This window comes from Silurus aristotelis (assembly GCF_946808225.1).
Source record: "Silurus aristotelis genome assembly, chromosome: 4".
Taxonomy (NCBI): Eukaryota; Metazoa; Chordata; class Actinopteri; order Siluriformes; family Siluridae; genus Silurus; species Silurus aristotelis.
The window spans coordinates 17,601,055-17,615,872 of NC_139577.1; the positions used below are offsets into that span (position 1 = coordinate 17,601,055).

At 36.1% G+C, this 14,818-nt stretch overlaps 2 protein-coding genes across 2 annotated transcripts; both read left to right on the forward strand.

The window, feature by feature from the left end:
* Positions 1–498: 498 nt before the first annotated feature.
* On the forward strand, positions 499–2,881 carry nkx2.3 (NK2 homeobox 3). Its single transcript, XM_083539494.1, has 2 exons — positions 499–1,392; positions 1,833–2,881. Exons 1-2 carry the CDS (start codon positions 1,041–1,043, stop codon positions 2,471–2,473), a joined length of 993 nt encoding a protein of 330 aa, XP_083395620.1. The 5' UTR covers positions 499–1,040; the 3' UTR covers positions 2,474–2,881.
* A 5,211-nt stretch (positions 2,882–8,092) lies between these two features.
* nkx3.3 (NK3 homeobox 3) lies at positions 8,093–10,030 on the forward strand. Its single transcript, XM_083538996.1, has 2 exons — positions 8,093–8,760; positions 9,033–10,030. Exons 1-2 carry the CDS (start codon positions 8,442–8,444, stop codon positions 9,503–9,505), a joined length of 792 nt encoding a protein of 263 aa, XP_083395122.1. The 5' UTR covers positions 8,093–8,441; the 3' UTR covers positions 9,506–10,030.
* The last annotated feature ends 4,788 nt before the right edge of the window (positions 10,031–14,818 follow it).

Sequence of the window (14,818 nt, forward strand, 5' to 3'; positions counted from 1 at the left end):
CTTAGAAGGTACCGATCTCATGCATGGATTCAAGCGGAGAATTTTTTTTTTTTTGAAGCAATCAATTTATTTCACGATAAAAAAAAATAAATAAAAATAAAAATAAATAAAAATACTACAAAAGATACTACTCCTACTACTACTACTACTACTACCACTAATAATAATAATAATAATAATAATAATAATAATAATAATAATAATAATAATAATAATAATAAATTATGATTATCATTATAATAATAATAATTATTAGTGATGTTAGTAGTATACTTACACCACAATCATCATCATCATCATCGTCAACATCATCAACAATACTACCACCACTACTACTATTACTACTATAGTAGATGATGATGATGATGATGATGATGATGATGATGATGATGATGATGATGATGATGATGATGAGAATGATAATAATAATAATAATAATAATAATAATAATAATAATAATAATAATAATCAATTTAAGGCCGTCTGGACATCGTTTGTGTGACTTTGCCACATATCACTAAGACTAAAGAAAACCTGTATTCTCCTACCGTTGTTCATCCCTGAAAGGCATAAATGCAGGCTACTGAAAAATATATAAATATATATCAGACCCAACACTACACTTTACTTTACTCTAACATTTTGCGGTCAAATAGGAGCTTCTTTTACTCAGGCAGATTAAGAAACTGTGATCTAGTTGGTTTGGTACTGAGAGCAAAGTTGCTCGTCACTCGTTCAGCCTTCATCCCGCCCCGGGAGCATGACATCACCAGCAGCAAGCAAAGCCACAACTTCAAGAAATTGCTGCAAAACACACAGCAGCGTCTCGAAGCGCAATGCTTTCACGAGGGGTCTGACCCTGCTCTTCCCTCTGCGCGCGCTTCTGTCGCTCTTCCCCGATAAAAATGGAACTTTAGTTCACAGAGCGGTTTTGATCTCATGAATTATTTGCCTGTTCTAAAGTTAAAATCTTTTTTAAATCAAGATTCGGTGCTTCTGGACGCCAATTCAACACTCTAGATGTCGCTGAAAGGAATCCGATGATGCTTCCCAGCCCAGTAACGTCAACCCCGTTTTCTGTCAAGGACATACTAAAGCTGGAGCAGCAGTCTCACCAGCAGTCTCACCACCAACACGGCCAGTCTCTGCCTCTGCACGCGCCCTTTTCGGATTTACAGCAGCAGCGCTTTCACACTCCACCATCTTGCCTACTTGGAGGCGCAGAGAGCCCCGGATTCTCAGACAGCGAGGACAGGATGGCTTTCCTTAACGCCCTCACTGTACAGGACAACCTGGTGGAAAGCAGCCTTTCTCCGCCCATGTTTGTCCATCCTGCTCTGGGACACGTCGGAGACGCAAAGTTAGAGGACGATCTCGAAGAGCAGGAAACCAGTGAGTGCTTTACACTTTCAAAAACACTGATTTAAAACAATATATTTTTTAGCTTTTAAAATGTAAAAAAAAATGTGAAAAAACTGTTAGAAAATAAAGAAGTGAAGATATAAAAACAGCTTGGCTTTAAATATTGAAATGTGAATATTAGGGTAAATTAAAGCTAAAAATAAAACAAACCGCTTTGCGCCCATACAATTTTGTTGCAGGATTTACTGTTAAGCCGGAAATGTTTTCAGTATTTTATCAATCAATTAATACGTAATTTGAACTTGTGGTAGTTTATTATTATTATTATTATTATTATTATTATTATTATTATTATTATTATTATTACTATTATCATTATTATTACTATTCCCTCTCCGTGTGTGTGTGTGTGTGTGTGTGTGTGTGTGTGTGTGTGTGTGTGTGTGTGTGTGTGTGTGTGTGTGTTGCAGAAAGCTGTGGTGCTGCTGTGAGGTCCCCGGACTGTGAGCTGGTCTCGGACCCGGATCCGGACAGGGCTCAGAGGCAGAGAGCCAGGCGGAAGCCGAGGGTGCTCTTCTCCCAGGCGCAGGTTTTCGAGTTGGAGAGGCGCTTCAAGCAGCAGCGTTATCTTTCTGCTCCTGAGAGAGAACATTTGGCGAACACTCTGAAACTCACGTCCACCCAGGTCAAAATCTGGTTTCAGAACCGCAGATACAAATGCAAGCGCCAGCGTCAAGACAAAAGCTTGGAGATGGCTGGTCATCATCATCATCATCATCATCATCCGCCCCCCCCGAGACGCGTGGCAGTGCCGGTTTTAGTTCGGGATGGCAAACCTTGTCTTGCTGGATCACAGAATTATAACGCTACTTACGCTGTGGGGTCCAACCCGTACGGTTATAACGGTTACTCAACCTATAATAATGCCGCATATACAAACGCATACAATTGTTCGTATCCTAGTCTGCCAACACTGCCAGCAAACACAAGCGCCAACCCGTTAATGTCCATGAGTTTGAATAATCTCGGAACACACTCCCAGCCGCAGTCATCACAAGGGACTTCCGTTTCATCATGCCAAGGACCTCTGCAGGGCATCCGGGCGTGGTAGCGCCACAACCTCCACATGCCTTCTGTACAGGCTTGAATAAGAAGCTTTACGCCAATAGCAATCCTTTACGTATATTGTATTGTGACTATAGCAGCACGCTACAGATCAGCTGGGACACGTTACTATTGAGAATGTAGTCTAAAATATGTCATTACGTCCAACATGTTGACTACATGTAGATTAAGTTGTTTTTGTGTTGATTTTTATTTTTTTGTTATTTACATGAAGTATTTTTGAGGGGGGGGGGATTTCATAGTATTGCAATATCATTATTACCCTGCGTTGGACCAAATGTTAAATAAAAGTTTTAAAGGATTATGAGGACGCATGCACATAAAAAAAAAATTATTACAGTTAGTACCTTGGAATTACAATATCGACAGCATTAAACACGTTATTTGGACAGATGTTATGCCTCGGAGTTTGAGATTTTTTTTTAATTTTTTTTTTATGAAAGAAAAAATGTGCATATATGTTTGTAAAGAATTGTCCTGTTTTATAGCGAGAATAATACTGGATCTCCAGCTCAGTTTTTTGGGTTCCTATGTTACTATCTTAAAGTTGGAAATGTAAGTGTTAAAATCAATTCGACACGTTTACCATCAGTCGATATGCATTGAGACATATTTAAAATTATATATATATATATATATATATATATATATATATATATATATATATATATATATATATATATATATCTGTGTGTGTGTGTGTGTGTGTGTGTGTGTGTGTGTGTGTGTGTGTGTGTGTGTGTGTGTGTGTGTGTGTGTGTGTATTGTGCGAACAGATGGAGAACGGAATGAATGAAGGAACACCAAGCTCAGTGTCAGTGTATAAAGTTTACTAGGCCTGCAGCCATTTTAAAAAGGAAAAAAAAAAGCTCGTTTCCTGCTTCCCTGTGCATGAGAGTGGTTATGAAATAAAGCCATGTCAGTATATTTGCTCCGATTTGTGATTAAATGTAGTGCACTCTGTTTCCAAGCTTCCCAGAGCTTCCCACTGATTCATTTGCGTTTTCGCCGATCGAGCATGGAGACAGTTGTTGTATGGGCTATTTAGGTTGAGAGAGGCCAGGCGCACACGAGGCCTGTTGACGAAAAGCAGAAGCTCGACTGGGAACCTAAACAGACATAAAGAGTGGACATTAATATCAGCGTTTTGGGTAATTCAGCTGGACGCGATTGTAGCTTTGCGATAAAAGTGACCTCATGTGCAGTCGATTCGTTCTAGATGTACAAACTCAGTCTCTACCACTGTGCAAAGAGATGTTTAAATATGCATCGAATTGCTTTGTGTTATTCCAAGCTACATCTTTTTTAAATAGTGCATTCCTGATTGTTGAATTTCAGCTCTAATGACAAACTGGATTAAAATGTGCTGCTTGCGTGTTAGAGCTATTACCACCGCGCCGCGCTGATCCTGCAGGAGTTAGCCTTTTCCCGGAGCTTTTAATGGAGATTAATAGAAATGTAAACAAAGAGTCGACAAGACCTTGTCTGCGCCGAAAGCAAGGATGACCACTTCTTCTGACTAGTGCACTACCGGTAGGACATACCTGTTGTCAGGGTAAGTGGACCAGGCCCTTGAGTGTAAATAGCGCTGGCGACAGAGCGGCGATGCCTCGGGACGCCGGGGCGCGTTCACACACACACACACACACACACACACACACACACACACACACACACACACACACACACACACACACATAGCCTCTTCGCATGATTTGTATCTCTGACTAGATAGGAGCCCTTCCATCAGGCTTAGGCTGCATGGAGTTTCCTAAACATTGACTTTCTCAGAGCAGTAGTCAGATAACATTTGACCACATTATTTCGAAGCCAAGTCGTCATTCATAATTCAGAGCAGCAAGATCAATAAAGTTATACTTGTTTTTATGTAGGATATTTTATTCCTTCGCAGGAGGATAAATGAGGTGAATAGACAGCTCCAGCTATAGAGCGGAGTGTTTAATTCTGTATTTTGTGCTAGACGGCGGATACACCTGACACTTCAGGGCCTTGTTTTCTTCAGGGAGTAAACACGAGCAGCAGATAGCAAAGCCCAATATGGTGATTAGGTTTTACTCGATGCACAAATATGTGTTTATGTTGTAGTCGCTTATGCTGCAAATGGGAGATAAACAATTCCTTGAGGTCACAGTATTTGAATTAAGATCTAAGTAGAGATCTTGTAAGTGTGGGCCACTTGATGCTTCTCCTCTAAATGTACGTAAAGGAGTAGATTACACACTCATTGTGCACCTCGCTGATCCTGGGTCCGAGTGGATTCACCTCTGGAACTGGATTTCCAACTACAATACATGGAGCAAGAATATTCACCGCGTATCCACCATTAGCATAAAGTAGTTAAACGAAAATGCATCAACCCCAAATATATAAATGTGCATTTGATTATAATAATAATAATAATAATAATAATAATAATAATAATAATAATAATAATAATAATATTATTATTATTATTATATAATACATATTATTATTATTTAATTGGTTAAGTAAAAATAAATAAAAGCGTAACCGTTGTTAGGTAAAAATGCATAGAAAACATTAATAGATGTTTAAATATTATTAAAATATAAAACAACAATATAATTTAATTTTGAATAAACTGTGTGTGTGTGTGTGTGTGTGTGTGTGTGTGTGTGTGTGTGTGTGTGTGTGTGTGTGTGTGTGTGAGCGCGCCTAAAACATTATGCCGATAACTAGTAAATATTTATAGGTTTTTTTTTTTTTTGTTTATTTAACGTATTATATATTCTCCTTAAACACTGTATATATTCCCGGATGCAGTTTAATTTGTAGCGCCCAGTGTTTTATGCGCTTTTTATGCGTTTAACTCCAGGATAAGTTTTGAGTTTGGAAACTTAATTTACTTTTAATTTTGCGCAACGCAAGAAAACAGGAGAAGACATCTATATTTTGTTATATTTATTCATTAGCCGTTCGATCACAAAGGGAAATGAATAAACGTGTAATAACTTCTTAAAAATATATAATAACTGGTTTTACATAAAGTTTTATTTTAATATTAGTAAAGTCAGAAGAATAGTAAACCGGACGCACCGACACATAAGTCATTTTGGTGCCACTAGTTATTTAATGCAATGAATTTAAATAGCAATTTTTGTTTTATAAATTTTAGTAGAAAACAACCAGTAGGCATTCCTGAAACTTAAAATAATACAGTTTTCTGTTGGGTGATTTTGCAGGGTGCAGTTGTGCGTGTTGCGGTGACCACGTGCTTGCTTTCCAATAGACAATGAAGGTTAATGGGATGAGGATTTAATAATAATAAAAGCAAACAATCAAATCAAATCATATTGTTAGCGCACAATCTCTTTGTGTTATTTTGCCTTTAGTCTCTATACAACTAAGGTTGTTTAAAAAGTGTTTTGATTTTTTTATTATGACTATCCTAAATGTATAATATTGTTTTAATCTCTTGACTGTTTGTTTAAATTGAGCTGGAAATTACATAGCTGTCATGTTGGCTGATTGTACCCAAGGGCCCAGTGAATGTAAAAGAACTCGAGAGACTACTCTGTGAGGGTTGCTTGGAAATGTGAAAGTGTGCGCCCTCTACCGACTTAACATGGCTACCGGCTACGCAACCTTAAATACTATTGATAACCACGAGGTGGCGCTCCACTCTTGCTTCCTACAGATCCATTCTCACAGTGAGGGATAACGATCTTTACTGTATTTCGCTGTATCTTATACTGTATTTGCATTTGTATGTAGTCTTATACTATATAATGATATATATATAATTAATAAATAATATAAAAAAATAATAATATATACTTTTGAGTAACTATTATTAACAGCTTAATGATATTGCTTATATATTCATTAGTAAACATCAATAATAATAATAATAGAAATAATATAAAGTCCCTATCTTGAAATGAACAGACTCAAAAAAGAATCCACTCTCTTCTAGGTGTATTTATTTGGGTTTAAGTTGTATTGATAAAAAAATCTAAATAAAAAGTGAAAATACAAAATTGAACTGGGATTAGCAGGCTATTTAGAGAAATTTCAAGACTGTGGTGGTAGTACAGTGGGTCACATTGTCGACTCATGGTTTGTATGGCCTTGTTCAATGGATGTTTTTGCTCATGATCAGTGTTTCCTTGATACGTTGCAGATTCACCACCCTGATCAGTATAAAGCTGATAGTTAAGATCAGCAAACAATACTATGGTGTCAAGGGATTCTTGTAAAAAAAATACAGTGGGATTTCGTTTTGGGGAAGTGAAAATGTTTTAGGGTATACATGTAAGATTATACAATGCTACAAAAGATGAGTCAGAAGTGCAGAATGTTCTATATGTTCAGTAAAGTCTCAGAAGAGTCAAGTTAAGAAGCTTTTATTGTCATTTTAACCATATATAGCTGACACATTACACAGTGAAATGAAACAACGTTCCTCCTGAACCCTGAAGTAGATGAAGCATATCAGGATGTGATACACAGGTTCCAGAGCGCACATACAGCTCAAATGGTGGTAACCATATTTGGTCAAAGTACAAATAGGGCAAACAGGTGTATGTTTATATTTATTTGTTAGTTTTCAATTGAGTGCCAGTAGATTAACTGTATTTTTCCACACAAAAAAATGTAGACACCTACATGAGTGTTAGTACAAGTGTTAATAAGGAAATAATTTTTTTCCATAATTAATTTACATGAATTCATATAAAGATTAATGTCTGAAAGAACTATAGTTACTGATAAAAGACTAAAATGTTAGTGACGTCATCTATAAAGCAAGTCACTCCTCAAAACTCGCCCGGTTTAGAAAAGAAAATGCCATGATCCGAAAGACTCGGTTCCTTTCTGTGAGCCGACCCAAATAACGCGACTCACTGATAAAAACCGATATTTTGAGCGTCTGTATTTGTTTATGTTTTTCCTGGGTAATTTAACGTCACTATAGCGGACGGTTCCTCATAAAAAAAAATTATTATAATATAATATAATATATAATATGCTAATATAGATTTAGGCCATACAATATTCAGATTTAGCGACATAATCCACCAGGATTAGTATATTTTCTAGATAGGAAGAAGAGAGGTGACAAAGGTGCTGACTGCGGACAGTAGGAGACGCTAAGATCTTAGATACTCCAGGCCTGTATTTCTTCATACTGTGATGTATCAATTTATATAGTCTGCCTTAACATATAAAGGTATAAAACGTATAAACTTAATTATACATTTCTATAGTCAAGAATATGTACTAAAATATTGTGTGCAGTATATAAAGCAACTATACAGTGTGCAATTGTTTTCTTGTCAGTTCTTTAAATGCTCTCTCTCTTTCTCTCTCTCTCTCTCTCTCTCTCTCTCTCTCTCTCTCTCTCTCTCTCTCTCTCTATATATATATATATATATATATATATATATATATATATATATATATATATATATATATATATATAGATGTATAGATAGATAGATAGATAGATAGATAGATAGATAGATAGATAGATAGATAGATAGATAGATAGATGCTGATAAGGTGAATTAAATTTGAAAAAAAATGAATGGCAATAAATTCGGTGAAAAAACTGTAAAATTGTGGTTATGATTAAACAGGCCTGCTTCTGAGAGCTCTGGAGGAAAGAGGTTGAGTGGGCGGAGCTACGCGGCTTTAAGCAAGCGCATTGGCGCACGGTTTCTATAGAAGTGGAGAAAGTGTTAATGCAGGCATGACTTATTCTGACACATTGCTTGTTGATTGGCCCAGAAGGAGTTTCAGCACAATTAAACCAAAGTAAATGTGGAAGACTACGTCAATCCTTCCAGCGAAAGCCCGGGTCTGCGTCTTAAAAAAAACAAAAACAAAAAAAAATCATCTGGGACATTCACGTACCATTTACATTTCTGAGGAATTATATTTCTGACCCGAAGGTTATATAAATGTTGTAAATGGCGAGCGACAGCTCTTCGTTCTTAATACATAACATTTTGAATCGAGGACTTGATTCTCAGAAAAGCAATCGACTCCCACAGGAATACAGCGAGGAACTTGTGCAGGCTGAGCTTCTCGGGAGGGTAGAAGGAATAAGCTGTCCAGGATCCACTCAGTATCAGGGTGGGAATAAGGATGAAGACAGAAAGGGGAGCATCGTGTACGGACACAGCAGGGTCCCTCCATGTGCGCACGACCTTGACACATCATCGGACAGACAATCCTGTGGAGAGGAGTCTACAGGAGAGGAGACATTACACACAGAAAGCAGACAAAGTAAGTTCACAATTTTGAGAGAAGAAATAGATATAAAAGATATATGTGAGTTTATAATTCTATGATGATTATAATGTTTACTGCGTTTTATCACAGCACAGCTCCGTAGTCTATATACTGCACTAATCTCTCCAGTTTAGTCGTTTGTTTAACATTGGGTTCTAAGCTGACATTTAGGAGATAAGCGTGCTGAGAGATGCGCAAAGGTTTTCCACCCACAGCGAAGTCTTCAGATTAAGCGCACTTAATCACTTTTATCCGTTTTTACACAGATCTCAATGTGCAAGTTCTAGATCTGGAGAGAGACAAGAAGGAAAGCTGCGCTTTTGCCGATCATTATCCAAAAGCCAGTAAGAAGCGGTGTCGCGCCGCGTTCTCGCACGCGCAGGTGTGCGAACTGGAGCGCCGCTTCAACCTGCAGCGCTACCTGTCCGGCCCGGAGCGCGCACACTTGGCCGGAGCGCTCAAACTCACCGAGACCCAGGTGAAGATCTGGTTCCAGAACCGCAGATACAAGACGAAACGGCGGCAGATGGCTGCCGAGCTGGCAGCGACCTCAGCGTCCACGCTGGCCAAGCGAGTCGCGGTGAGAGTGCTTGTGAAAGACGACCAGAGGCAGTACGGAGCGGAGGATTTTCTCCCGCCTCACTATTTGCGCCTGTACCAGTCATACCAGTGCTGCCCTTACATGTACTGCGTCCAGCCCTGGATCTCGAACAGCGCGGTTAATGGAAACATGTACTGAGCTCCTTCTTCTGCTTCACACTCACATCAAGCGAGACGGGTTTTTTCTTTTTTTTTTTTGGTTTGGTTTTCATTCTAAATGATTTTAGGACACGGAAAAGCGCGTACATCGGTAATTTTGTTAGCTAAATACTCGATGAGACTCCAAAGATATAATCTTGAACGATGACTTTTTTATTTTGTTTTTGAGAAATGAAAACAACATTTTATGTATTTAACAAATGCAAGTAAGTGCCTAAACTTCTGTTTGTGACGGCTTGATCAAATCGAATTTTCTATGCCTTTTGTGAATGATTTCTTTCACCTTTGTACACTAATAATGTACACTAATAATGTACACTAATAATGTACACTAATAATGTACACTAATAATGTACACTAATCATGTACAGTAATGATACGCTGTCATATGAAAAGTTTACTCTGCAAACTGTACCTCGACACTGAAATAACTGGGTGTGTGATCCATCCAAATGGGTTTATTTGTAGTTTGGCATAGTTAACCAATAAATAAACCTAAAGCACATTCTATGTCAAATGTCACTTTATATAGGTGATAAAAAACCTGAGGTGCTATTTGGTAAATTTTTATTTTTATTTATTTTTTTATTTTTTTTAAGAGAAAAGTCATGATGGCAGTCTAAAGACTCAGAGTAGATATTTGTGTCCTGCTATGCTTTTGTGCTTTAGGCAAATTTTAAGCCTCCCTCGCTTACATCCCTTAACCCTGCTTAAGCAAATCAAGAAAGATGTTTAAATCGTGTAGAAATGAGCTCGATAATGTAACACATCCTCTGAATGAATACTATTACATTAAAGTAAACAGCTCATACATAAGCGCTATAAAGCTTATTTGTTTAGGCAGCAATAATAAAATGGAGGATAATTTGAATTTATCATGCACCATAGACGAGGGATGATTTTGGAACTAAAAATTGTTGTAAAAATTGCTTATTTTTGTCAGGAGATATATTCTAGATTTAACTAAAAACGTGCACAATTATTTTACGATCTCTATAATGTTTTTGTTAAAGTTTTATAATTCATATTCATATATATATATATATATATATATATATATATATATATATATATATATATATATATATATATATATATATATATACATAAGTATTCATAGATAGATAGATAGATAGATAGATAGATAGATAGATAGATAGATAGAGAGAGAGAGAGAGAGAGAGAGAGAGAGAGAGAGAGAGAGAGATTTTATATATGCCTGCTTATGTAAAAGGATTCCAAATTTGTTCTAACAAAAATATCTTGACAACACCACACATTTACAGTAACCATTATCTTTCAAAAATAATAAATCATACTGAACATAATATTAAAATACGTTCGTAACACTATAACACTATGTTATAATTCACAGTCCATCGCTTCTTCGATCGGACAACCAATTTAGAAATCATGTTCCTTCTAATACATATCAAATGGTTTTGATGCATTCCTAAATCAAATTAATAGATTTTTTCCAGAATATATTTTATGAAATATATTTATATATATTTGCTATCTTTACTCAGTTCACATCACGAGATAGATAGATATTGAAAACACAGCACGGGGTTAATTAATATAAAACCAATTTTATAAAAGAAAAAAAAAGGGGGAAAAAAGGAAAATTATCTAAATAAGCATAAAGTAAAACTTCACCACTTACACCACCACCACCACCACCAATAATAATAATAAAAAAATGATAATTATTATACGCAATAACAATAATTTTATGGCAGATTTTCTGAGCACAAAGTGGTCACAGGTATTTCAATTACAAAGCAAATTATATTGTCTTTACAGCAATCAGCACAGCTGATCCTATTCTCGTTGTTAAATGAGTTGCATAAACATGTATGTATTTATACGCATATATATGTCCTGCTAAAAGACGGATATATTCAGTTTATCTTCAGACTGCCCTCTATTCACAAGTCTAACATCGTGTAAGCCTAACTGAGGCATGAGCATGAATACAATTTGATCTGGATGCTTTTCACAGCATGTATATAAATTATACGAATTTAAATTGGAAAACCACGATTAAACTAAATAATAAACAATGTAGCACTGTAATTGTTACATTGTAAATGTCAAATATATTCTTATACAGTGATAACACAGTTAACCTGTCTAATATAGAGCTATTAAGATTAATAGCTGATAAGGAAGCTAATTGTCTTTTAGAAAGAATATGAAGGAATTCTAAAACAAAAACAAAAAATACAAACAAAATGTTCAGGAAAATTAATACAATTAATTGTGTTATTATTGTTCATAAGTATATCTGAATTCATAGCCAGTAAGCTTAAGAGGCCTTTGCACGCAGCTCCATGATTCAGATACCGCCAATAGACCATGTCAGTGTTTCAAAACAGTTTGGCAGAATACATTAATAATGTGCTGTTGAAAGGCCAACAGCTCTATAACGAAGTGAAAGCAGCGCACTCCGACACATTAATGACAACTTTTTGCATTATTTGTAGTAATAAAAGTAATCAAAAGCTGTCACACATCAAACAAATATATTCATAATATTCACCACCCGACAGAATCAAAGCAACATATTAAAAGATAACAAAAATTAAAAAAATTTAATAAAAAAAAAACAATCAGAAGGACAACTCAAACATGAAATTAAAAAAAAAAAAGAGAAAAAAACACACCAAGGCAAGTTTGTAGAAAAACATGTTTAATAAGGTCTGATATGTAGATTAGGAAATTTAGTATTTTTTTAAAAGTACATTAACATTTTTATTTGAATAACTACATTATAATCTTTCTCCCTAATGATGAAAAAATATATAGATATACACACTTTAACACACACTTCTGGTGTCCAAGCTAAAATATCCAAATGATAAATTTTTGAACAATACAACACATCCACCATAGTAGAAAAACAAATTGACAGCACATTTTATTTTTATAATTTTATTTAAATATGATTTATGTATTTCCATAAAAAAAAAAAAAAAATCCTTTTGAACTCAGCGATCTCCCAAAACCTGTCAGTATGGCTTGACCTAAATTCACAACAATACACCTTTTCCAAGAAGTTTCACTTTCATTACATTAATTTATTATAATTTCTTAATACAACAACTGAATAAAAAAATAGCAATTTAATAATGATGGTGTTCTATTGGTGGTTTTTTTTATATCAATATATATTTTTGAAAATAGATAGATCAAAAGCATTTAGATTTTTCTGAATTGATGTGTCTCTTTTGGTTTATACCTGTACACACTTATGCAAACACAAACACACACACACACACACACACACACACACACACACACACACACACACACACTCTCTCTCTCTCTCTCTCTCTCTCTCTCTCTCTCTCTCTCTCTCTCTCTCTCTCTCTCTTTCTTTCTCTCTCTCTCATAATATCAGGGCACAAAATGTTCTGTAATTCTTACACTTTTCAACTAATGGTACAGAAATGACATACAGCGTTTTGTGTGTGTATTTGTGCAAATATACATATAAGCTAAATATTAAAGGTGTGTGTGCGTGTGTGAGTGTGTGTGTGTGTGTGTGTGTGTGTGTATATATACATAAGCCTATATGACGTTCTCCATACACATGTATGCATTTATGCAAAAATGCATAGCAGAGAAGTATGCAAACACTTCATTTCAATGTGAAGGGCAATGCTTTCTGGTTTTGTGTAGACCAGTGTGAGCAAGCCTTGGGCCACCACCCCCACCTCCCCTGCTCATATGCACTTCACACGCACATGTATACATGCAAACGCACACAGACACAAATTCACAGCTGACAAATTAGAAAAAAAGGTCTCAAGATGACTGGATCACTTTTACCTACTTTATAGTTAATCCCTGCAATTACACCACAAAGAACAGACACTGTAATCCCATGTGATTTGCCAGCGAATTAAAATAGGTGTGACAAAAAGGCAATGTGAGACCCACAATTCAAGGGTTTTGCTTTCTCAGTAAATTCTGTTTTAGAAGCATCCAAACGCATTGAACAAAGAGATTGTTGTAATCATAAATAGAGACATTTAAACCAACGTACAATTAGATATATTTCTCGTTGAAAAATTTTGTTGACTAACCAATTTATTAAAGATATGAAAAAACATAACCAAACCTTATTATTGCTGTGGTGTGCTGATGTTCTTGTACAAAGATTTTCACTGCACAATGAAATAAAGCACAGAAATCTGATTTAATTACTATAGAATTAAATGTCTAAAAAAGTAGAAACACACACACACACACACACACACACACACTTTAATCTAAGATCTGCTAAGCCAATGAACTTCCAGGTGAGAGCATAGGGACTAAAAGAGGAAGCTCACAGCACCATTGTGGTAAAGGAATTAATGTGGTCACCTAGGCTCAGCAAAGGGCAAGAGAGAGGAAGGAAATGGGCTGCAGTTAATACCTTTGTTTGGAGAGAGTACAGCTTTCCAGTGACCCTGTCTTCTAAGCCACATAAGTTCCTCCATACTGCCTACACCCCCAACTCAAAAATCCGTCCCACAAGGCTGTTCGGACTGTTCCAGAAACTATTAGCTGATAACATCACTGTATCGTGGAATGTAAACATTTACAGTAAAAACCATAAGAGATGAACTCCCCTCAGCTACACTGAATCCATTACCCAGTGCTCTATTTTCTTAATCAAAAACAAAAAAAAAAACAGTCTGTTTAATTGTATATAATGGCACGTTTAATTTTTATTTTGTGACCAAAATTCAATGCAAGTGGTAAAATATAAATCTTAAGAATGTAGAATTACAAAGTTAACTATTAACGCTTTGGACCTTTCCTCTTTGTTCAGTTAATCCCCACCAGCCTTGTAGTGTCATCAGGATTTAATTCCATGGAAAAAGGTGATGAGGATCTGAGCCCTCCTCTTTAGCTTCTTGTGGATGTTTCCATAGTATGGAACACAACTGAAATACTCTCTTTCACTAATGTTTCCTAAAGCACTGGAGAAGGTCACAGACAAGGTCACTGCATGACTGCTTAACAAATCGGCCCACCCAGCACATGCATGCTTACTGATGTGTGTACCTCAAATTTGCCTAAATGAAACGTGAGTATTTCTGAATCACATGTTCAGAAAAGTGGCTTATTAAGAAGAACAAGTGAATCATAGGCCATGTTATGGGATTCAGAATCATAAATTGACATAAAAATGCCATTGCTTTGCTATGACTAAAAGCTTGAGGAAAAGAAATTTCCCTCTTTGGCTGTGCAATAAGTTTGTGAGTGTGGGAACATGGTGTTTCTTGGCACTGTG